The following is a 23,282-nucleotide window of genomic DNA, read 5'->3' on the forward strand; positions in this document are numbered from 1 at the left end:
TTATAGGGTATACCCTTTGGTGGGTTGATGATGCATGGAGGGGATTGGAACCATGGAAATCAAACGATGTACGGTGGAATGAATGTAAAACTAAAGTTCTCTCATGTAAAATATCACAGACACTACTGTTGTTGTTCAGTGCCATGGAGTCCGTTCCGACTCATAGCAAACCCTATACAGGGTTTCTGAGGCTGTAAATCTTTATGGGAGCAGAAAGCCTCATCTTTCTCCCACGAGCAGCTGGTAGTTTCGAAATGCTGACCTTGTCGTTCGCAGCCTGATTTGTAACCACAGCACTTAATTTTGAAGTCCTGGTGTGATACTGCAGGATAAGCACTGGACTGCACCGTCAATTTGAACCACAAGGTCGGCAGTTCAAACTCACCAGCTGCTCCTGAGAAACCCTATACAGGGTCGCTATGAGTTGGAAATGACTCAGCAGCACTTAACAAGCACTTAACTTAATCTTGAGCTACTTTGATCTTATTAGTAAGAAGGAGCTGTAAAACACTCACCTACAGTTGTTTTTGAGCTTATCTCCAGGACCTGTCAGGCAAGATTCCTAATCTTTTGTAAACTTCAGTTTCTTTATTTCCTAAATGAGGCAATGCTATGTACTTAATAGGGTTGTTCTGTAGGTTCTGTAGGTGGGTTTCTGTAGGGTAAACAGTGGACCACAGGTCAGTTTGAACTACAAGGTTTGTGGTTTAAACCACCAGCCATTTCTTGGAAGCCCTATACAGGGTTGCTATGAGTACAAATCGACTCCATGACAGTTAACAATAACAGGGTTGTTCTGAGGATTAGATAAGATAATGTATGTAAAAGGCCTAGTACCAGGCAGTTAGAAAGAACCCTATTTAAGTGATAGCTGTTCAAGTTATTTACTTTGCTTTTATGCATATTAGCCTTTGAGCTCATTTTTATAACTGAGTGTTGATCTATGTGCTATGAAAATACTCTTTTAATAATATTGATTGATTTCTGCAGTGATAGCCCAGAAATGACAATATTCATATTGTCTGTGGCAGGGAACTAGATACAGAGGGGAGGATGGGAAATGACTTTTTTCCTAGTGTTTTTTTTTTTTCTTTAACCATTTCAGCGGTGTATTGCATATATATGTGTGTGTGCATATAGATTATTTTTTCATTCTTTCTTTGTAGATTCTAGTAGCTTTATTTCATTGAGGTATGTGATTGTTGCTAACTGCCATTGAGTTGGTTCCAACTCTTAGTGACACTGTATAGGGTTTCCAAGGGGTGGCTGGTGGATTTGAACACCAAACCTTGTGCTTAGCATTTAGGTGCTTACCTTACAGCACCATACCAGGACCTTTTATGGAGGTACAGCACACATGAAAAAGTAGTGGTTACGAATCGGGTTGCGAACCTCAGGGTCAGCAGTTTGAAACTACCAGCTGTTCCGCAGGAGAAAGATGAGGCTTTCTGCCCCTGTAAAGATTTACAGCCTCAGAAACCCTGTTCAGGGTCACTATGAGTCGGAACCGTCTCCACGGCACGTAACAACAACAACAACAACTGTAATTTTAAGATCAGCTTGATAAATTTTCACATATGCATGTTGTTGTCAGGGGCTGTGTTGAGCTGTGATTCATTAGCGACCCTGTGTACAACAAGCAGACTCAAACACTGCCTGGCCCTTCACCATACTTACAGTTCGTTGCCATGGTTGAGCCCATTGTTCAGGCACAAGTTGAAGCTATCTTGTTGAGGGTCTTCCTCTTTTTTCACTGACACTGCTTTATTTACCAAGCATCTATATAAAGACCACCTGGATCAAGATGCAGACGGTTTCCAGTAGCTACACGGCACCCTCATCCTTTCTAGTCAGTACCCCTCCCAACAGAGTGACACTTTTCTGACTTCTGTTACTCTGTACCTACCAGTCTCCATGATAAGCACTAGACTGTGAACTGCAACTCCCTCTTGAGCCCACTAGCTGCTCCTCAGGAGAAAGATGAGGCTTTCTGCTCCTGTAATGATTTATAGCCTTGGAAACCCTATGCTGTTGTTAAGTGCTGTGGGGTTGGTTCTGACTCATAGCAAAGCTGTATTGGGTTTCCGAGGGCTGGCTGGTGGATTTGAACTGCTAACCTTTTTGTTAGTAGTCCATGCTTATCCTAAGCTCCACACCAAACTTTGGGAACCCTACATGGAGTCACTGTGAATTGGAACCTACTCAGCAGCACTTAACAACAGCAACAACAAATCACTTCCTTAGCTTTGCCTATTCTTAAACTTGATGTGAATGGAATCATGCATTATACAGTCTTTTTTAATGTCTTATTGTGAATTTTGTGATAGTTTACATGGGAGAACATTAGCTTTACATTCGTCCTATCGTATATCATTACATTGTCGTGGTTATAATCCCCTCCATGCGTCATCAACCAAACAAAGGGTATACACAACAAGCCTGCCCTGCACACACACCCCCCCCTCCCCCCCATCAGTCCATGTCATCGTCTCTGCCTCTATCTGTGGCGTCACTGTTTCCGCTCTTTTCCCTTGATGGTCCCAGGGACCTCCGCTCCTGGACTGCAAAGTCAACCACTTCCCTCCTTTTGCTACAAAACATCTAACTTTACATTTCCAACCCTCACAGTCAGTCCTGATAGTAATTATTCACTATTGTACCACATGAGTGCTATCCCAATCTCTTTTCATCAGCCCCACCCAGACAGATTGGATACTACTCAGTGGAGATTCTACCTTCCTCCGTGCCCTCTAGATCTAGGCTCCCTCTTGAAAGCTTACATTATACATTCTTCTATCTGGCTTCTTTTGCTCAATTTAATGACTGTCTGAGGTTTATTAATCCATGCTGTTGATCCATTTAGACTGTTTGTTCTTTCACTGCCTTATAAGATTTCATTGTAGCAATACACAGTAAAAAGCTGGGAAAGTCAGAACCTTTATATATAAGGTGGAAACCTGTCAGAGAAGGAAAACTTAAATGGTTTCACTAAAATAAACAACAAAAAAGGTACCACACCCTGTCAAAGGCAGAAAACTTTGAGAGACCCAGAAAATCAAGACAGTTCCATCCAGTCATTGCTCTTACAGGCTTCATTGTATCACAGTCCTTTACTCCTGTGTCGGTGGACGTTTGGGTTACTTCAAATTTTGGATGTTTTCAATAAAACTGATGTGAGCAGTCTTGTATACATCTCTTGGTGAACTTATACATCCATTTATCTTAGATTTACACCTATGAGCGGGTTTGCTAGATCACAGATGTATTTGATTTCAGTTGTTGTTGTTGTACCAACCCATAGCGACCTTATGCACAGCAGAACGAAACACTGCCTGATCCTGGGCCAACCTCACTACTGTTGCCACGCTTGAGTCCATCAGTGCTGCCACTTGGCCAATCCATCTCCTTGGGAGTCTTCCTCTTTTTCTCTGACCTTACCAAACATGATATCCTTCTCTAGCGACTGGTCCCTCCTGACAGTATCTCTGAAGTATGAGAGATGAAGTTTGGCCATCTTGGCCTCCAAGGAGCACTCTGGCTGCCCTACTCCCAAAACGGATCTATTGGTTCTTTTGGCAGCCCATGGCACTTTCAATATTATTCTCCAGCACCATAACTCAAAGGCATCAATTCTTCTACAGTCTTCCTTATTCACTGTCCAGCTTTTGCATGCATATGAGGTTATTGAAAATACCATGGCTTGGGTCAGGCGCACCTTACTCCTCAAGCTAGCATCTTTGCACTTTAACACTTTCAAAAAGTCTTGTGCAGATTTGCCTAATGCAATACGTCGTTTGATTTCTTGACTGCTGTTCTGTGAGTGTTGATAGTTGATTCAAGAAAAATGAAGTCCTTGACAATTTCAATCTTTTCTCTGTTGATAAGAATGTTGTTTATTGGTTCAGTGGTGAAGATTTTTGTTTCTTTACATAGAGATGTATTCCATACTGAAGGGTTTTAAGTCTTCTTCCCTTTCAACAAGCAAGGTTGTATCATCTGCATATCGCAGGTTGTTAATGCGTCTTCCTCCAATCCTGATGCCATGTTTGTCTTCACATAACCCAGCTTCTCGGATTATTTGCTCTGTATACAGGTTGAATAAGTATGATGAAAGAATACAACCTTGTCACACACTTTTCTTAATTTTTTCACATTCAGTGTTCCCATGTTCTGTTCGAACAATTGTTTCTTGGTCCAGGTACAGATTCCTCATGAGCACAATTAAGTGTTCCAGAATACTCATACTTCGCAATGTTGTCCGTAGCTTGTCATGATCCACACAATTGAAAGCCTTTGTGTAGTCAGCAAAGCACAGGTAAACATCTTTCTGATATTCTCTGCTTTCAGCCAAGATCCATCGGATATCAGCGATGATATCTCTTGTTCCACGGCCTCTTCTGAATCTGGCTTGAACATCTGGAAGTTCTCTATCAACGTATGATTGTAGCCGTTTCTTATTACCTTTAGTAAAATTTTACTTGCATGGAATATCAAAGAGATTGTCTAATGATTTCCGCATTCCATTGGGTCACCTCTCTTTGGAATGGGCACAGATATGGATCTCTTCCAATCAGTTGGCTAGATAATTGTCTTCCAAATTTCTTGGCAGAGATGAGTGAGTGCCTCCTGTGCCGCCTCACTTTCTTGAAAGATTTCAGTTTTTATTCCATCAATTCCTGGTGCCTTGTTTTTTGCCAATTCCTTCAAAGCACCTTTGATACAAAGATTCCTTCAGTATCATTGGCTCTTGATCATATGGTACCTCTTGAAATGGTTGAACATTAACCATTGCCTTTTGTTACAGTGACTCTGTGTATTCCTTCCATCTTCTCTTGATGCTTTCTGCATCATTCAGTAATTTGCCCAGAGAATCCTTCAGTAATGGATGTTGAAGCTTGAATTTTTTCTTCAGTTCCGCCAGCTTGAGAAATGCTGAGTTGTTATGCCCAGAATTCGGGGTCCTCAAAGACTGACCACCAAGGAGCTGTCGCTGATGCAAATACATAAGGGTTGTTTATTCAAGCTCGAGCTCGGACTCCACCTGCATCCGACACAGCGGATTAGGGATAGATCCCCGAACCCTTTGTCTGTGGGGTTTTTATAAAGTTTTCAAACAAGCTTGGGTTTCTCAGCTTTACAATTTTTGGATTGGTTAACAATTGGCAAACTATGAGATGTTACAGTTTAATTGGTCAGGACTGGTGGTCTTTGTTCTTAGGCTAGGGCAAAGGAAACATCTGGCATCTGGCCTTGAGCTGCCTGGCTATTTATACATATATCATTTTCTTGGAGCTAGATGTGCTAAAGCTTATATACAAAATGGATTCTTCTCTTTGGTCCTACAGAGTGTGTTCTTCCTTTTTGGTTTTCTGATTCCAGATCTTTGCATATTTTGTTGTAATATTTGGCTTTATCTTCTCGAGCTGATCTTGAAATTTTCTCTTCAGCTCTTGGACCTCCTCATTTCTTCTATTTGCTTTAGCATCTCTATGCTGGAGAGCAAGTTTCAGTGTCTCTTCTGACATCCATTATGACCTTTTCCTTCTTTCTTATTTTCTCAATAACTTTTTGCTTTCTTAATGTATGATGTTCTTGATGTCATTCTACTACTCTTCTGATCCTCGGTCTTTAGTGTTTAATTGTATCAAATCTGTTCTTCAGATAATCTCCAAATCAGGTGGGATACATTCAAGGTCATATTTTGGCTTTTGTGGACTTGTTTTCATTTTCTTCAGCTTCAGTTTGAATTTGCATAAGAGTAATAGATGATCTGTTCCACAGTCTGCCCCTGGCCTTGTTTTCACTGATGATGGAGCTTATCCACCATCTCTTTCCGTAGATGTAGTCAATTTGATTTCTATGTATTCCATCTGGTGAGGTCCATGTGTATGGTTGTCTCTTATGCTGTCTAAGAAAGTATTTGAAATGAACAAATCATTGATTTTGCAGAATTCTATCATGCTATCTCTAGCATCCTTTCTATCACCAAGGCCATATTTTCCAACTACTGATCCTTCCTCTTTACTCCCAACCTTTACATTCTAATCACCAGTAATGATTAATACATCTTGATTGCATGTTTGAAAAATTTCAGATAGAAGAAGTTGGTAGAATTCTTCTATTTCATCCTCACTGGCTTTAGTGTAGGCACATGGATATTATATCACAGACAGCGTTGTACCTCATGACTGATCTGGAGATGTTCTTTTTGACAATGAATGTAACTCCATTCCTCTTCAGTTTGTCATTCCCTCCATAGATAATGCCTAACAGTTTTTCAAATAGAAAATATGTATCTATTCATGTATAAGAGTACCCGTTATCCAGAACCTTTCCCAGAGTTGGTATTGCTAGTCTTAAAAATTTGCCCTTCTGATGGGCACATTATGGTATCACATTCTGTTTTGAATTTACCTTTCCCTGGTAAACAATAACATGGCCGTGTTTTCATGTAATTATTGGTCATATGAATATCTTTTTTTTTTTTTTTCTTGTTTGTGAGTAATTATTGGTCATATGAATATCTTTTTTTTTTTTTTTTCTTGTTTGTGAAGTGCCTGCTCAAAGTCTTTTGCTTATAATTTAAATAAAGTTGTTTGTCTTTTTTCTACTGTCTTCTGTTTTGATTCTGGATATAAACCCTGTGGGTATAAGTGTTGTGGATGTTTTCTCCTAGTTATGACGTATGTTTTTAGTCTCTACATGTTGTGTTTTAATGAGCAACTTTAATGAACAATTCTTAATTTTATTTTGTTTTACAGCTAATATAGTTATTTTTGTGCTCATAACAAACTTTGCTCAGAATATAACAATCCTATTTTACATATGGGAAATAAAGGATCTTAGTTGATTTGCATAAGTTCACCCCATTATTAAGGAATATATGTGAGATATGAACTCTGGCCTGATTAAAAAGAAAATGTTTTTTTTTCTACTATATCAACTCACTTTCTCTTGATAAAATGAGGAAAGTAGTATAAGAACAAAGGAAAAAGTCAACTAGTGCTTGTGAGTCAGCATAAACTGGATATGGAGGAACGTCAAAAAACTCATGAAAAAATTCCCTTGTCTTTTAACAATTCTGAATTTTAATGAAGTCTAATTTGTCATCATTTTCTTTGAAGGTTAGTGTTTTTGTGTCCTCTAGAATAACTTTTTGCTCTCTACATATTCACAATAATGTATTTTTAAAAAGTATTTGAAACTGACTAATTTTTCTTCTAGGAATTTTTTAATTTCACATTTTATTTTTTCTGTTACCCAGTAGTTTTTAAGCAAGGGTGTGTTACTCAATTTCCATGTATTTGTTTTTCCCACCTGATTTTCATATTATTGACACTTGCTTTTACAGTACTGTGATTCAGGAAGATGCTTTGTATGATTTCAGTGTTTTAAGGTTTACTGAGGCATGCTTTGTGGTCTAACACAGGATCTATTTTGGAGAATGTTCCAGGTGCACTGGAAAAGAATGTGTATTGCATTTTTTAATTGGATGGAGAGTGTTCTGTATATACTCTGAGGTCAAGTTTGCTGATTGTATTAACAAGGTCTTTTGTGACTTTACTGAGTCTCTCTATTGTTCTTCACTGAACGTGGTGTGTTAGTCTCCTACTGTTATTGTGGAGTTGTCTGTTTCTCTTTTCACTTCCGTTAATGTATCTGGGGACCCTTCCGTTGGGTACATAGATATTTATTATGGCTATGTCCTCTTGTTGGATTGACCCTTAATTAAATCTCATTATATAATACCTGCCCTTGTCTCTTATGCTGTTTTTTTGCCTTGAAGTCTGTATTATTAGAAATTAATATTGCCACTCCTGCTCTTTTTTTGGGTTGCCATGAGCCTGGTATCTTTTTTTCCATCTTTTGATTTTTAGTTTATTTTTATCTCTATGTCTGAGGTAAATTTCTTATGCACATTGATGGGGCCTGTTTTCTTATGCAGTCTGCCCCTCTCTTTTTCTTGACTGGTGCCTTTAATCGGTTTACATTCAGTGTAATTAATGGTGGGTGTACGCTTGTTGCTGTCATTTGTTTTGTATTTTTTATTGTGATGTTGATGATTTCTGAGACTACATTTTTGTGTCTGCATCAATACAGGTGATGCCATGGAGTGCAGAAAGCCTGGCCCAGTGCAGGTGGTTTGTGTTCACAAAGAACAGCATTCCTTTGAACTGGAGGAGAAAGCCTTGGCCAGTGTCCTGTTGCAGGACCACATCCGCGACCTTGATGTGGTAGTGCTGTCAGTGGCTGGTGCCTTCCGAAAGGGCAAGTCCTTCTTCCTGGACTTTATGCTGCGATACTTATATTTTCAGGTAAGGTAGGATTTTTTCATTTTAGAAAATGAGACTTCTAATGTTCCAAAATGCTCATGTATTATCCTTGATATGTAAATGTACTCATTGAAGATCTAATAGAAATTTCTTATCTCTTGCAGAAGGAAGGTAGTCATTCAAGTTGGTTGGGGGACCTGGAAGAACCATTAACTGGATTTTCATGGCGAGGAGGCTCTGACCCAGAAACCACTGGGATTCAAATCTGGAGTGAAGTTTTCACTGTGGAGAAGCCAGGTGGGAAAAAGGTAAGGAAGAAAAAATTAACAAATGAGCAACAACAACAACAACAAAAGTCAAAGAAGTTTTTCTGTGTTTTGTGTTAATCTAGTATAAACAGATGGAAAGTACATAGTCAGTTTTTACAAAAGTGATAAAAGTGCATGGTTTATAAAAAGAATGTTGTTGATAAGTGCTGTCAAATCGGTTCCGACTCATAGCGACGCTGTAGAGGGTTTCTGAGGAGTGACTGGTGGGTTTTAGCCACCGACCTTGAGGTTCAAACTGACCTGGCAGTTTGGTGCTTCTCCTACAGCACCACACCAGGACTCCAGTATAAAAAGAACACGTGAATGTGATTTAAATGTCAAAAAAGCATTGTAAGAGCTGAGAACAGGGAGTAGCTACGTTCTGTTGGCAGTTGTCATTGCTTTCACCTTTTTTAGATGTTCATTGTGCTCTTTATCTTACTCCTGTCCAGGTACCATAGGTCTGGTTGCTATTGTTTGGGGACTGAACAGGGAAAGGGGCCTAGTCATTCACTCGCTCCAACAAGTATCAGTAGGGCAGTTATTTACTCTAGTAACCTGCAGTTGCAGAGCCGTGTGATTCAGCCTCTCCGTAAATGCTTTGTGAGGGTTGACAGGGCCAAGTCCTATAGCTCTTCAAGTGAGGAAGGGACTTGGGAGTATAATGGTTCCTTATAATACAGACACACACCCCTTCCTTCTGACTTTCTCCCTTACTTCAAGCATGCCTTCTCAGCCATTTGGACCTCAAATTTCTGAGTCTTTCCAGGGTTTAAGATTTTTTTGTGTGTGACCTATCTCCTCTTATCCTAGATTCCAGCTCGAGCAGATTGACTATTCTCCCTTTTAAAAACTTACTGTGGTTTGGGTGAAAGTTAACAGACCAAATTAATTTCTGTTCCGACAATGTATACAGTTGTGTGTGTATGTGTGTATGTGTCACGTTAGTTACAACACTTTTTCCTCTTCCTCCCTTGGGTTCCCTGTTTGCAGTCTTCCTCCTTTCCTGCCTTTTGAGCTTTGTGTATGTGCACATGCTGCTCTTTTGGTCTCTCTTGGCTGACTGTTTGGAGCATTCCCTTCTTCAGGTATTATTGTACACATGGTATAAAGGTTTGAACTCCCCTTCCTCCTCTTCAGGCTCACTCTCAGCTTTTTCCTAAATGCTAAATGAATTAGTATTTTGAAAATTGGAGAGTGTATACATATATGTCTTGATGGATGTTTCCTATGGCTTCCTTTATTTTTCCTTGTAAATTTGTGGCTTTTAAATTATATTTCTCTCTTTTTGAAAGTTTTTAGGAAGGAGGTATGTTGAAATACCCTAAAAACATATGTAGTATAATGGGAGTATTGACACTTTTTAAAAAAACTAGAAACTTGAAGACTAAGGAGTTATATTTAATATACCATTGGAAGCTTTAATGGAAAGGATCTTTAATATCATTTTATTCAACCTTTGAGTTTGTTTTTTTAAGGTAAAAATCTGTATTTTAATGTTAAATATTATTTTTAAATATTAGGCCAACATTGTGTCTGTTGAGTTGGAATATACTGAGGGCAGACTCTGCCTTAATTTAACCTGGTAAAGTATATACGAGGTACTCAGTGTTTGTTCAGTAGTTTCCCCCGTTTGCTTTCTTCTTCCCCTTATACTGAAACATCCAGAACAACTGATAAAAGATAAAGGCACTTACGATTTCCCTTTGTCTCAAATTGGACTCTCAATAACTTGAAGGCAAAGATCATGTTATTCATCACATTAGTTTCCGATACAAGGCCTGGCACATGGGAAGGTCTCAGAAACACTTGCTGTTGCTGAAAGAATGACTGAATAAATGAAGACCTGAGCAAGTGACCAATTTATCTTTAGATTGTTAATACACTTTTTTAATTAAGAGGTTCATTAAATCCATTCAGTTCTTGGCACACTGACTCAAGATGGGGGTAGATTGTTTTACATGGCAAAATAGGTAGAATAATATAGGTCAGGCTGTGGGATCTGATCATGAAAACATGGCAGCTCTTTAGGGTAGTCGTGTCCAAACCCATGGTTAGCTGACTGCCAATTCGAGTCCCAACACTAGCCTCAAATTTTACACTTTCTGGCCCACAGTTTCACTCTTTGGACTTTCTTCCTCTAAGATTTCCTTGGGTTCTGGTTTCTGTAGGGCTGTCCTCTGGGAATAAGTGATTTGGGGTCTCAGCAGTGAGCACTGGCTTGCTCTTTTTCCCTCTGTAGCTCCTCCCGCCGCCTTGCCTGCTGCTTACCCATGCAATCCCTGAAGGCCTTCACCTGTGACTGGCACTGCCGCCAATCCTGATGCTGGGCCATGCACTCCTGCACAGCATAATGGGAGGCAGCACAGCCTGAGTGGGAGATTAGCTGGTCCAGAGGATCCTCTTCCTCAGCCTCCTTCTTCACCTGCCAGGTATGGCCTCCAAGGCCTGAGGTTAACATCTTGGAGAAGCTCCGACAGGCTGGAGAAGAGAACTGGAGTGTATGTTCCTGCTCAGTGACATCCGTTTAGAGGCGGCACGGTTAGCCGTTTGAGTTTTCCAGTCCGTACTCCCAGGAATCGCGGCCTGCATCCTTTGAGTTTTTTAACTTTTTTTTTTTTTTTTTAACTATTATTTGCATTTTAAGCTTAATTTACTCCCTAACTTTAAGCTTTTGTTTGTTCTGGGATATCTTTTTCTCCTATGTAACCTCCTCTTCTGGTGTAGGAATACTTCGTTCTTTTTCAGTGAGGAGCATCTCATTGTGGCAGAGGGTTGATCAGCCATGAACTCTGTAAATACAGCAGTACATTTGGGAGCTTTGTTCACCTGGATGTGCTCAGTGACCACATCCTAACCCTTAAGTTCAGCATTGCTCTCTGCATTGTGAAGCATGTGCAGCAAAAATTCAGCACTCTTTGGGTCACTGACCCTGACCAACGGGACACATCTATCAACTCCACCTTTTTAATGTCAAAGCAACACACATTGCTTCTACCAAGTGACATCTTTCAAACACCTAGTGGCTTTTCAGATGTGCATACTCTTGTTGACCCACGCATTTCCACGCATTCTTAGAATGGATCCAGAGATTAAGCCACTTGACTTGCATGATTTTGTGAAGTTTTCTGGCTCAAGTAAGTAGTGAACCATGTTGCGAGATCACCTCAGTCCATTTACGAGAAGAGCTAATCTTTATTGAGATATAATTGAACTCCCCTTGAAATTCCATTTCTCTTACCTTTTCTGCTATTTTTGTCACACATTTTACTTTAATTACATTGTTTTTTGTTTTGTTTAAATAGTGAAATAAAAAATCTCTTAAAAGACATTTAAATAATAAAAAATTGTGCTCTATTCCTGTGTGTCAGTTCCTGTTTCCCTTTTCCTCTACCTGAAGGACTTCCTTTAATATCCATTGTTGTGCTTGTCTGCAGGTCATACATCCTTTCTACCTCAAATGTGTGAAAAAGTCTTCTACCTTTGTTTATGAAAGATACTTTGGCTGGATATAGAATTCTGGGTTTATCGTTTTTTTCAGTACTTGCTCTGCTATCTGTTTCCGACGAGAAATAGACTGTTCCTCATTTCTTTGGTTTTCTGTATGTGATGTCCTTTTTCCCCCGATTGCTTGTAGGAGTTCCTCTTTTGTCACTGTATTTGAGAAATTTGATTATATTATCCTGGTGTAGTTTTTCTTTGCTTCTTGTACTTGGTTATGTTGAACTTCTTTTATTTGCAGCTGTATAATTTTGATGAAATTTGGACATTTTTGAAACTGTTATTCAAAAAAATTTTTTTTTAATGTTTTATTGTGAATTATTTGATAGTTTCATGGGTAAACATTTGCTTTACATTCAACCTATCATATATCATTTCATTGCCATGGTTACAATCCCCTCCATGCATCATCAACCAACCAAAGGGTAGACCCTGCAAGGCTGTTCCCTGGTCATCAGCACACAGCCCCTCTCCCTCTCTGGGTCTGGAGTCCCCAGCCGCTCTATCTCTCCATGTCATCTTCTCTGCCTCCATCTCAGGCATCACTGCTTCTCTGGGTAGGGTCCCGTTCTCCGCTCTTCTCCCTTGATGGTCCCAGGGACCTCAGCTCCTAGACTGCAAAGTTAATCACGCCCCTCCTTTTGCTACAAAACGTCTACCTTTACATTTCCAACCCTCACAATCAGTCCTGATGACAATTATTCACTATTGTATCACAGGGGACCTATATGCATCTCCTTTCATCAGCCCCACCTAGACAGATTGTATACTACTCAGTGGAGATTCTACCTTCCTCCATGCCCTCTGGATCTAGGTTCCCTCTTGAAAGCTTATAAGCCAGTCACTTCTTGCCTTTGTAGCCCCCCCTACCCCCCACCCCCCATTTTGGGTATCTAGGCTCCCTCTTTTTTTTTTTTATGAGTTATTTGATAGTTTACATGGGAGAACATTAGTTTTACATTCATCCTATTGTATATTGTTTCATTGCCATGGTTATAATCCCCTCCATGCATCATCACCCAACCAAAGGATATATCCTACAATTCCCATCTCCCCCCCAACCCCCCCACTCGCCCCGGTCATCAGCACACAGTCCCTCTCCCTCTCTGGGTCTAAAGTACCCCCAGCTGCTCCATCTCTCCACATCATCACCTCTGCCTCCATCTCAGGCATCACTGCTTCTCTGGGTAGGGTCCCGCTCGCTCTTCACTCTTCTCCCTTCATGGTCCCAGGGACCTCTACTCCTAGACTACAAAGTTAATCACGCCCCTCCTTGCTACAAAATGTCTGCCTTTACATTTCCAACCCTCACAATCAGTCCTGATAACAGTTATTCACTATTGTATCACAAGAGACCTATCCGCATTTCCTTTCATCAGTCCTGCCTAGACAGATTGGATATTACTCAGTGGAGATTCTATCGTCCTTTACGCCCTCTGGATCTAGGTTCCCTCTTGAAAGCCAGTCACTTCTTACCTTTGTAGTTTCCCCCCATTTGGGTAGATAATGTCCAAGTTGCCCATCCTTGTCTACCCTCTGTATCAAGGGGGTGGGAATGATCCTCACTGTAAAGATTTGTTCCCTCTCTTGAGCTGCTGCATCCATAGGTGTAGGTCAAGTTCATCAAATTGTATCACATTACTCTTTTTGCCTTTTTTGATCTTATTCTAGTTGAGCTCTGATCATCCAGCCATTGAAGCCAGTCAAATGGGTATTATCTGCAATTGTGGGTGTTCTTGTGCATATGCCCTCACTTCTTATCAGCTGGATGTTTCACTCTCTACTCTAGTCCTCTGTGGCTATGTCACTGACTCTAGGCCCAGGAGTCCCCAGGTCTTGCCATACTGCTGGCCAAACAGGTCTCCACCCGGGTTCACAGGAGTCTATTGAACGTGGTAGGACTTAGCTCACAGCTGCTGTTTTCCCTCACTTCCCCTTATCGATTCACCAGTCAGAGCACATATCTGCTTGTGTATTCCCCATGAGTCTTAGTCTTGGAAGGGGGTTTGCCCTAAGGGGACCCTACCACTTGCCTTGATGTGTCTTGTGAGCATCTTGCTTGTTCTTGTAGTAATCAGTCGGACTGCCATTATTGTTTTTTATTTTTTATTTTTATTTTTCCTGTGGGTCTTTCTTTCAAGAAGTATCTTCTGTTCTAGCCATTCCAGGCTGGTCTACTTGTCCTTTCAAGTAGGAATTTTCCACCTCTGAAGATTCTGGATGCTGTTCAGGATTCCACCTATGGTCTTATGCAATGTAGAGGCTCTGCAGGAAGCCTCCTGCACTGGGCAGATTATAGCCCCATTTTAGGTATTCAAATCAGTTATAGGCAGAAGACAGACTTACAAGTTTTCTATGGTGATATTTCTGGCTATTCCTTTCTCTTCCCTTCAAGTGTCTATTTTATAATGGTATGCCAGGGAAACCAAGATTCAAAAGACAGTCAAAGGTTTGCTAAGTGGGACAGAGGTAAATAATGATGTATGCTCAACCTTGGAACAACAGGGCTCTGGGATACAAGGATTGAGACATAGTTGGAATGGGCAAAAGGGGGAAACAATGTTAAGATGCTTTTGAATACAAACTGTCAATTAGAGTTCCTTTCTGCATCCTCACCAGCATTTGGTGGCCAGTGTTTTGGTTTTTAGCCATTCAAAAAAGTATAGTGTTGTCTCATTATTGTTTTAATTTGCACTTCCCTAATGGCATATGAGGGAGTCCTGGTGTGACTCTGTGGGCTAATGTATCAGACTGCAAGGTTGGTGGTTCAAGCTCACCAGTTGCTCCTTGGAAACCGTATACAGGGTCGCTATGGATCGGAATTGACTCAACAGCGCTTAACAACACAACAACAATGGCATATGGAGTCCTGGTGTGGCTCAGTGGGGCAAAGCTATTTGAACCACAAGGTCAGTGGTTCAAGCTCACAAGCTGCTCCTAGAAATCCTATGCAGGGTCGCTATGGGTTAGAACCGACTCAGCAGCACTTAACAATGACAACAACAATGGCATATGATATTAAGCATCTTTTCATATGTTTATTTGCCATCTGTCTGTTTTCTTTGATGAGATGTCTGTTCAGATCTCCTGCCCACATTTTTATTGTCTTGTGTTGAGTGGTAAGTGTTCTCTATATATTTTGTAATATAAGTTCTTTATCAAATAATGTGTTTTGCAAATAATTCCCACCAATTTATGGCTTGTCTTTTCATTCTTCTTGAATCTGTTCATTTTTTTAGTTCTTACTTTTTCTGTTTCATTTTGAACAGTTTCTATTGTTAGGTCTTCAAGATAGCTTATCTTTCTACTGCCATGTTGACTCTGCCCAGTGTATTTTTTTGTTGCAGACATTGAAAACTTTTATCTCTAGGAGTTCATTTTTATATCTTTTAAGTCATTGGTTAACTTTTTGAATATATAGATAGAGTGTAGTTATATAGGATACGGTTTTGTTATTGTCTGTCAATTTTTCATGTCTGTGTCAGTTTGGAGTTGATTTTGTGTGTCCGTTCTGAGTTGATTTTGATTGAGTTTTCTCTTGTCTTGGTAATATTTTCCTGATCTGCATGCCTGAAAATTTTTGATTGGATGCCAGATGTGAGTTTTACCTCACTGGGTACTGGATATTATATTTCTATAAATATTCCTATAAAAATATGGTATACATACAAACTAGTTTCAACTTTATATATGTGTGTATTTGATCATGATATAAAATGTATTTCTTTCTTTGATTCTAGGTAACTGAATTTGACAACCACATAGAAGTGGCCAATTTCTACTTTTTTAGGCAAATTGTTCTTTCAAGTGGTTATGGCAGTTTGCTCTTTCACCATATGGTATTAGAATACCATATCCCTCCCAATGTCTGGTACATTAAGTATATATATGAACCTTCATTTTTCACCATATGGCATTAGAATACCATATCCCCCCAATGTCTGGTACATTAAGTATGTATATGAACCTTCATTTTTCAAACAGCTTCTTTTTGATATTTCCCCTTGATTCCTCTGTTTATCTTCACTTTTGTAGTGAACAAATGTGAGCATTGATTAGCTGTTTTTTAAAAACTGAGATAAAATTCTTATGCCATACAATTTATGATTTTTAATTGTGCAGTTCATTAGTTTTTAGTTTACTTGCAAGGCTGTCCGACTATTACCAACTAATTCCAGAACATTTTATCACCCCCAAAAGAAGCACTGTATCCATTAGCAGTCGTTTTCCAGTCTCCCGGTCCTTCAATGCTTGGCAACCACTAATGTACTTTCCTTCTTCATGGCTGGCTGCCTGCTCTGGATAGTTTGTACAAATGGAATTATCCAGTGTATATGCTTTGTGTCCCCCACTCAGCTCAGTTCCCTCAAGGCCCATTTGTGATGCACCATGTATTAGATCCTGGTGTGGCGCTGTGGGTTAATGTGCTAGACTGCAAAGTTGGTTTGAACTATAAGGTCAGTGGTTCAAGTTCACCAGCCACCTCTTGGAAACCCTATACATGGTCACTGTGGGTTAAAACCAACTTGATGGCACTTAACAACAACAACAACGTGTGTTAGTACTTTACTTCATTGTATGAGTGTACCTCATTTTATTTGTTCTTCAGCTGATGGTCAAGTTAAGTTCTTCAAAGGTCAAGAAAGAGCTATGTTGTGTTGTTGTTGCCGTCAAGTCAGTTCCAACCCATAGCAACCCTGTATAGGGTTTCCAGGGAGCGGCTTGTGAGCTTGAACTGCCGACCTTGCGGTTCAAAGCGGCTTTGCAGCCCAGCACACTAACACACAACACCACACCAGGACAGATCCTAAGAAAAGTCTGAGAGATGGAAACTGAAATAACGTTGATTATACTTTCTGACTATTAAGAATAATGTTCTTGATGAACGTGTGTGTACATTATGTGTGAACATGTTAGTTCTCTTGGCTGTATATCTAGGAGTGGCGTCTCTCAGTATTTCTAAGGTCACAAGGCTACTCCGTGTAACCTTTTGAGGAATTAATTACCAGACTGACTATTCCCTGAAGTGCTGTACTATCCGACATTTTACCAGCAAAGCACAAAGCTTTAACTGCTGCGCATTCTTGCCAACATTTGATATTATCTAACTTTTTTATTGTAGCCATCCTAATGTGTGTAAAGTGATATCTCATTGTGGTTTGATTTGTATTACCCTTAATAACTAATGATGTTGAGTATCATTTCATGTGTATATTTGTATATCTTTTTTGGAAAAATCTAAATCCTTTGTACATTTTTGTCTTTTTATTATATTGTAAATCATGTAATGCATTCTGGATCTGGACCTTTATTAGATGGTGTCTTTATAAGTATTTTCTCCCCTTCTGTAGATTGCCTTTTTGTTTTCTTGATAGTGTCCATTGAACCACAAAAGTTTAAAATGTGATGAAGTCTGGTATGGCTATTTTTTCTGTGGTTGTTTGTATGTTAGGTGTCATATCTAAGAAACCATTGCCTAATCCTAATGTAAATCTAGGTCACAGATTTTTCCTATGATTTCTTCTAAGATGTTTATAGTTTTAGCTTTTACATTTAGATATTTGATCCACTTTGAGTTAATTTTTGTATGTAGTGTGAGAAAAGAGTCTAATATTACTCTTTTGCATGTGATATCCACTTGTCCTAGCCATGATTATTCTTTTTTTTTTTAAGTTTTTATTGTGAATTATGTGATAGTTTACATGGTAGAACATTAGCCATTGGCTTTACATTCATCCTATGGTATTTCGTTTCATTGCCATGGTTACAATCCCCTCCAAATGGTACACCCGCCATGATTATTCTTGCTGCTCATTTAGTGTGGCAGTATCTCCATCATAAAATGGATTAAATTTGGTTAGGAGAGAACCTTCTATATCTGTCATTGGTGGTGGTGGTGGTTATGTGCTTTGGAGTCGGTTCCAACTCATAGCGACCCTGTACAGGGTTTCCGAGGCTGTAAATCTTTACAGGAGCAGAAAGCCTCATCTTTCTCCCACGGAGCGGCTGGTAGTTTCGAACTGCAGACCTTGCGGTTCACAGTCTGATTCGTAACCATTACGCTACCAGAGCTCCTTATGTCTGTCATTAGGTTTCAGTTTGGTGGTGGTTGGTGGTTATATGCTGTGGAGTCGGTTCTGACTCACAGCGACCCTGTACAGAGTTTCTCTGAGTCTGTAAATCTTTACGGGAGCAGAAAGCCTCATCTTTCTCCTATGGAGCAGCTGGTAATTTCGAACTGCTGATCTTGAGGTTCGCAGCCCGATTCGTAACCACTACGTTACCAGAGCTCCTTAGATTTTAGTATATTCAGGATAAAAACTTTGTTTGGTTTGGGCTTATATATCTCTCTTTTGCATAGGTTTCTTTTTTGCTTAAATTTATACCGTATCTCTTTTACCACAGTAATGTGTTTACTATGTGAAAATAAACTAACACTGTGAACAGTGGGACTAGAATTTAAACTGTTGATAATTACGTTATCATTTCTAAGACTAGAAATAGCTTCCAGTCGCTTCACTTGTACCTATTACCATAAATCTTATTTAAAACTTTACAAATTGTGGTGGTTTCCTGTTTGGCATTTCTCTTCTGGAACTCAGTAAAGCCTTACAGAAAGCTGGTCTGCTGGTTATTACAGTAAAGCATGTGTTGGCAAAGAGTCAGACACTCACTCACTGATGCGTTTACTCATCTTTCTGAACCTATTTCACCCAATCCTGGCTTGGACCTTATATGTTATGCATAAATTTGAAGTTTCATTTTTAAATATTAGTCCTGAAAGTTATAAAACTTGTGTAAAGATTGTAAGATACATACTGTATCTTATTTAACATCTTGCATGAGTCTCGCTTTAAGAGTGGGAGTGGGTAGATCCATTAGCCATTGTGGAAGGCATGAGGTTTCACGGAGCCTGGTGGGCGAAAGCACGGGACTGCAAGGTCAGTGGTTCAAGCTTACCAGCCGCTCCTCGGAAACCGTATACAGGGTTGCTGTGAGATGGAACCAACTGGACAGCACTTAACAACAACAGTTATATTTAATAGAATGAATTAGCCTAGTACTCCTTTCTTTCTTTTGGCATCTTTGATGTGCTCTGTTATAAGAGTTATAATACATGTGAATTTTCATTTGTTAAGCAACTAGGGAACCCTACTAGACACATAAGAGAGAAATGCAGCCTTGTAGACAAATGCCAAAAAAATCTCAGTCCACATGTTTTATTTTTATTGGACTATCCACAAGTATAAACTAACTCAAATTAGTATTTTAAATTTATTTTTCAACAAAAAAATAGTAATCTGAATGACTGGCTGGCTGGGTGATTGCAGTATGCTGTTTCAGTTGGTGGGGTGATTTTGCCTGTATGCATCTGCTTTATACTAGCACACCCGAGCAGAGCAGCTAGTCTTCTCCAGCGTAGTTCTTGGTCAAAGCAAAGCACACAGATAACTCGCACTTTTCCTATAGAACCCCTGAGCAGGGGTTAAAGTGGGGCTCAATTAAATGTTAACTCTGCTTTTCCCATTGTTACTTTAACATTTTTTGTTTATATTTTCTTTCTTTCTTTTCAGGTTGCTGTTATTCTGATGGATACCCAGGGGGCATTTGACAGCCAGTCCACTGTGAAGGATTGTGCTACCATCTTTGCTTTAAGTACCATGACCAGTTCTGTCCAGGTAAAGCCGTGTGACTAGGATAAAAGCTCCCAGAGGAAAGCAAACAAAGGAAGGAATCGACTTTCAGTTTTGTTCTTTTATCAGAACTTCTGTGGTGAAATGTAAATGTTCCATGTAAATTGTAGATCAAGTTAAGCTCTAGTCAAGAAAGAGCTATATTAATTTTTTCACATTGGTCTTAAGAAAAATCTGAAAAATGGAGCTTCAAATAACATTAATTACATCCTGTAGAAAATGTAGATTTAGTAAGAACTTAGGGGAAAATAAGTTTAAAACTATCAAAGAAGAATTTATATGTGTAATTTTCCAACTACAGTTGCTATTGTTAGAACATATCATGTTGTTATACGTAAAAACCTTGAATTGTATAAAGCTTTAGACTTACTTATTTGAGGTTTTCTTAAAGTAAGCTAGAGTGATACCAAGTTGGATTTTTGTTTTCTAGATTTACAATTTGTCCCAGAACATTCAGGAAGATGATCTTCAACAGTTGCAGGTATATATTTCTCATAAAGTTTTTTACTTTATAATATTGTAGTGGTTACGAATCGGGCTGTGAACCTTAAGGTCAACAGTTCGAATCTATCAGCTGTTCCGTGGGAGAAAGATGAGGCTTTCTGCTCCCTAAAGATTTATAGTCTCAGAAACCCTGTGCAGGGTCGCTATGGGTCAGAACCAACTCCATGGCAGATAACAACAATAGCAATATACCATTTAAAAGATTTATGCTTGAGAACAATTTTACTACTAGTAGTTTTTTGTTTTTAAATACTATTTTGTTATATTATTTTAGATAGTATTATATAGTTTGGTGAAGGTTAGCAAATTAGGTTCCCATTGAACAGTTTCTACACAGATTGTTGACATTGGTTACATTTTTCATAGTGTCAACAGTTTGTTTCTGTTCTAGCCGTTCCATTCCCAGTAACCTACTTTTCCGGCCCTACTGCCTTCTCATCTTTGCATTAGAGTAATTGGCCGTTTGATCTCATATAGATGCTTTTTATTTAAGACACACAGTGCTCACAGAGATATTCTTTATTTTATGTACTTGTTATTTAAAACCCAGGGGAACAATTCTATTCAAGGCTTAAAGGGTGTCTCTGGACCATAGTCTCAGAAATCCTCTAGTCTTAACTGGTTCAGTAAGTCTGGACTCTTAAAAGTTTGAGGATTGGAATACATAAGGGAAGGAGCTTGGTTCATAGTAGTCCTGTACTCTGCATAATCGTTGCAGGGTGGAGCTATGGTAGTCAGCAAAGACCTTATTGATTGGAGCAGGAACAGAAGAAAGTGACGGTGTAAGTCCTGCCAATCTACTCGGGGGGAAAGTGCTCTAGAAGCAAGAACAAAGACGCTGCTGGGGAGCGTGCTTGGCTGGTTCAAGAAGCAACTAGACACTGGTGCTTGGGTTCAGAGGCTGTGATGGGGTGGAGGCTGTTGGTCCATTGTTGAGACCTGGGCTTTTCCACTGGGTGAAAGGGAGTGATGGGAGGCTTTTGTGCAGAAGAGTGATTGATAGAACATGATACATACACAAGGATCTGGCTGCCGTGTTCAGAAGAGATTATAGAGGAGCAAGGATGCGTTCAGTGAGACTGATTATGAAGCTGTTGCAGTCATCCAGGTGAGACCAGATTATTTACTCAGTGCTTGGACATAATGTACCTGGCACATGTTGTGTTGTTTTAGTGGCGTTGAGTTGGTTCTGACTCACAGCAACCCTGTATTGGGTTTCTGAGCAGCAGCTGGAGGATTTGAACCACTAACCTTGTGGCTTGAAGTGACCTTGTGATCCAGCGCATTATCCTGCAATGCCACACCAGGACTCTACCTGGCACATGGTGGTGGTGGTGGTGGTTATGTGCCATGGAGTCGGTTCCTACTCATAGCAACCCTGTATGGGGTTTCTAAGGCTGTAAATCTTTATGGGAGCAGAAAGCCTCATCTCTCTCTTGCAGAACAGCTTGTAGTTTCAAACTGCTGTCCTTGTGGTTCGCAGCCTGATTCGTAACCACTATGCTACCAGAGCTCCTTTGGCACATAGTATGTGTTTAGTAAATACTAGTCCTTACTCATACTGCTGTTACTGTCAGCATTCAGTATCTTCTGTTCTCCAGAAAAGAAGCAGTTCTGACCTGTTTTCCTCATTAAGACTCTCTCTCAAGGATGTTACCCACATAGATGTAATCCCTGGCATGCTACTCTAATCTCGCTCTCCCTGAATCCCAGCATTTGAGAAAGCACATCACATTGTTCATGAGTGAGGTAGCCTTTTTATATAGAATTACCTTGAATTAGTTTTCATTTTCATTCCATTGAAACTAAGAAAATAGCTTCTGACTTTTATTACTTAGTGTTGTTAGATGCCATCAAGTCATGTCTGAATCATAGTGACCCTGTGCACGACAGAATGAAATACTCAGGTCCTTTGTGATCCTCAAAAATGTTATTAGATTTCAGCTCATTGTTGCAGCCACTGTGTCTGTCCATCTTGTTGAGGGTCCCTCCTCTTTTCCTCCGACTCTCTAATTTACCAAGCATGATACCCTTTTCCAGAGACTGATCCTTCCTTTTAATATGTGCAAAGTAATTGAGACAAAATCTTGCCATCTTTGAGTCTTACTAGCATTCTATCTGTACTTCTGCAAGGCAGATTTATTCATTTCTTCTGGCAGTACTTTCAGTATTCTTTGCCAACACCATAATTCAAAAGCATCATTTCTCCAGTCTTCCTTATTCGTTGTGAAGCTTTCACAAGCATATGAGGTCATTGAAAATACCATGTCTTGGGTCAGGGGCACCTTAGCCCTCAAAGTGACATCTTTGCTAACTTCTTAATACTTAAAAGATGTCTTCTGCAGCAGAATCTCATTTGCTTTCTTGACTACTGCTTCCATGGGCATTGATTGTGAATTCAAGTAAAATGAAATCCCTGACATCTTCAGTCTTTTCTCTGTTCATATGTTATTTATTGGTCCAGTTGTGAGGATTTTTTTTTGAGTTGTAATCCATATTGAAGGCTGTATTCCTTTATTTTCATCAGCAAGTGTTTCAGGTTACCTTCATTTTCAGCAAGCAAGGTTGTGTCATCTGCCTTTGCAGGTTGTTAATGAGTCTTCCTCCAATCCTGATGCATCATTCTTTTTCATATAATCTAGCTTCTCTAATTTGCTCAGCATGCAGATTTAATAATGTTTTGGAAGGATACAACCCTGTCACACACCTTTCCTGATTTTAAACCATATAGTATCCCCTTGTTCTCTTCAAATGACTGCTGCTTGGTCTGCGTACAGGTTCCTCATGAGCACAGTTAAGTATTTTGCAATTCCTTTTCCTCACAATGGTAGCTATAGTTTGTCATGATCCACACAGTTGAATGCCTTTGCGCAGTCCATAAGACACAAGTAAACATCTTTCTGGTAATCACTTCTTTCAGTCAAGATCCATCTGACATCAGCAGTACTATCCCTTGTTCCACGTCCTTTTCTGAATCCAGCTTGAATTTCTGACAGCTCCCT

At 39.7% G+C, this 23,282-nt stretch overlaps 2 protein-coding genes across 2 annotated transcripts in view; one reads left to right on the forward strand and one right to left on the reverse strand.

Moving 5' to 3' along the window:
• The window catches only part of ATL3 (atlastin GTPase 3), an 81,897-nt gene that overhangs the window by 26,485 nt on the left and 32,130 nt on the right, over positions 1-23,282 (forward strand). The window contains exons 2-5 of the mRNA XM_006861010.1: positions 8,101-8,315; positions 8,438-8,581; positions 19,657-19,761; positions 20,207-20,257. Of these exons, the coding sequence (XP_006861072.1) occupies positions 8,101-8,315; positions 8,438-8,581; positions 19,657-19,761; positions 20,207-20,257 (515 nt within the window). The remainder of the gene's footprint in view (positions 1-8,100; positions 8,316-8,437; positions 8,582-19,656; positions 19,762-20,206; positions 20,258-23,282) is intronic.
• On the reverse strand, positions 10,785-11,042 carry LOC102820239 (cytochrome c oxidase assembly factor 4 homolog, mitochondrial-like). The gene has a single exon (XM_006861011.1). It carries the CDS (start codon positions 11,040-11,042, stop codon positions 10,785-10,787), a length of 258 nt encoding a protein of 85 aa, XP_006861073.1.

Source organism: Chrysochloris asiatica, unplaced genomic scaffold, assembly GCF_000296735.1.
Source record: "Chrysochloris asiatica unplaced genomic scaffold, ChrAsi1.0 scaffold00040, whole genome shotgun sequence".
Lineage (NCBI taxonomy): Eukaryota > Metazoa > Chordata > Mammalia > Afrosoricida > Chrysochloridae > Chrysochloris > Chrysochloris asiatica.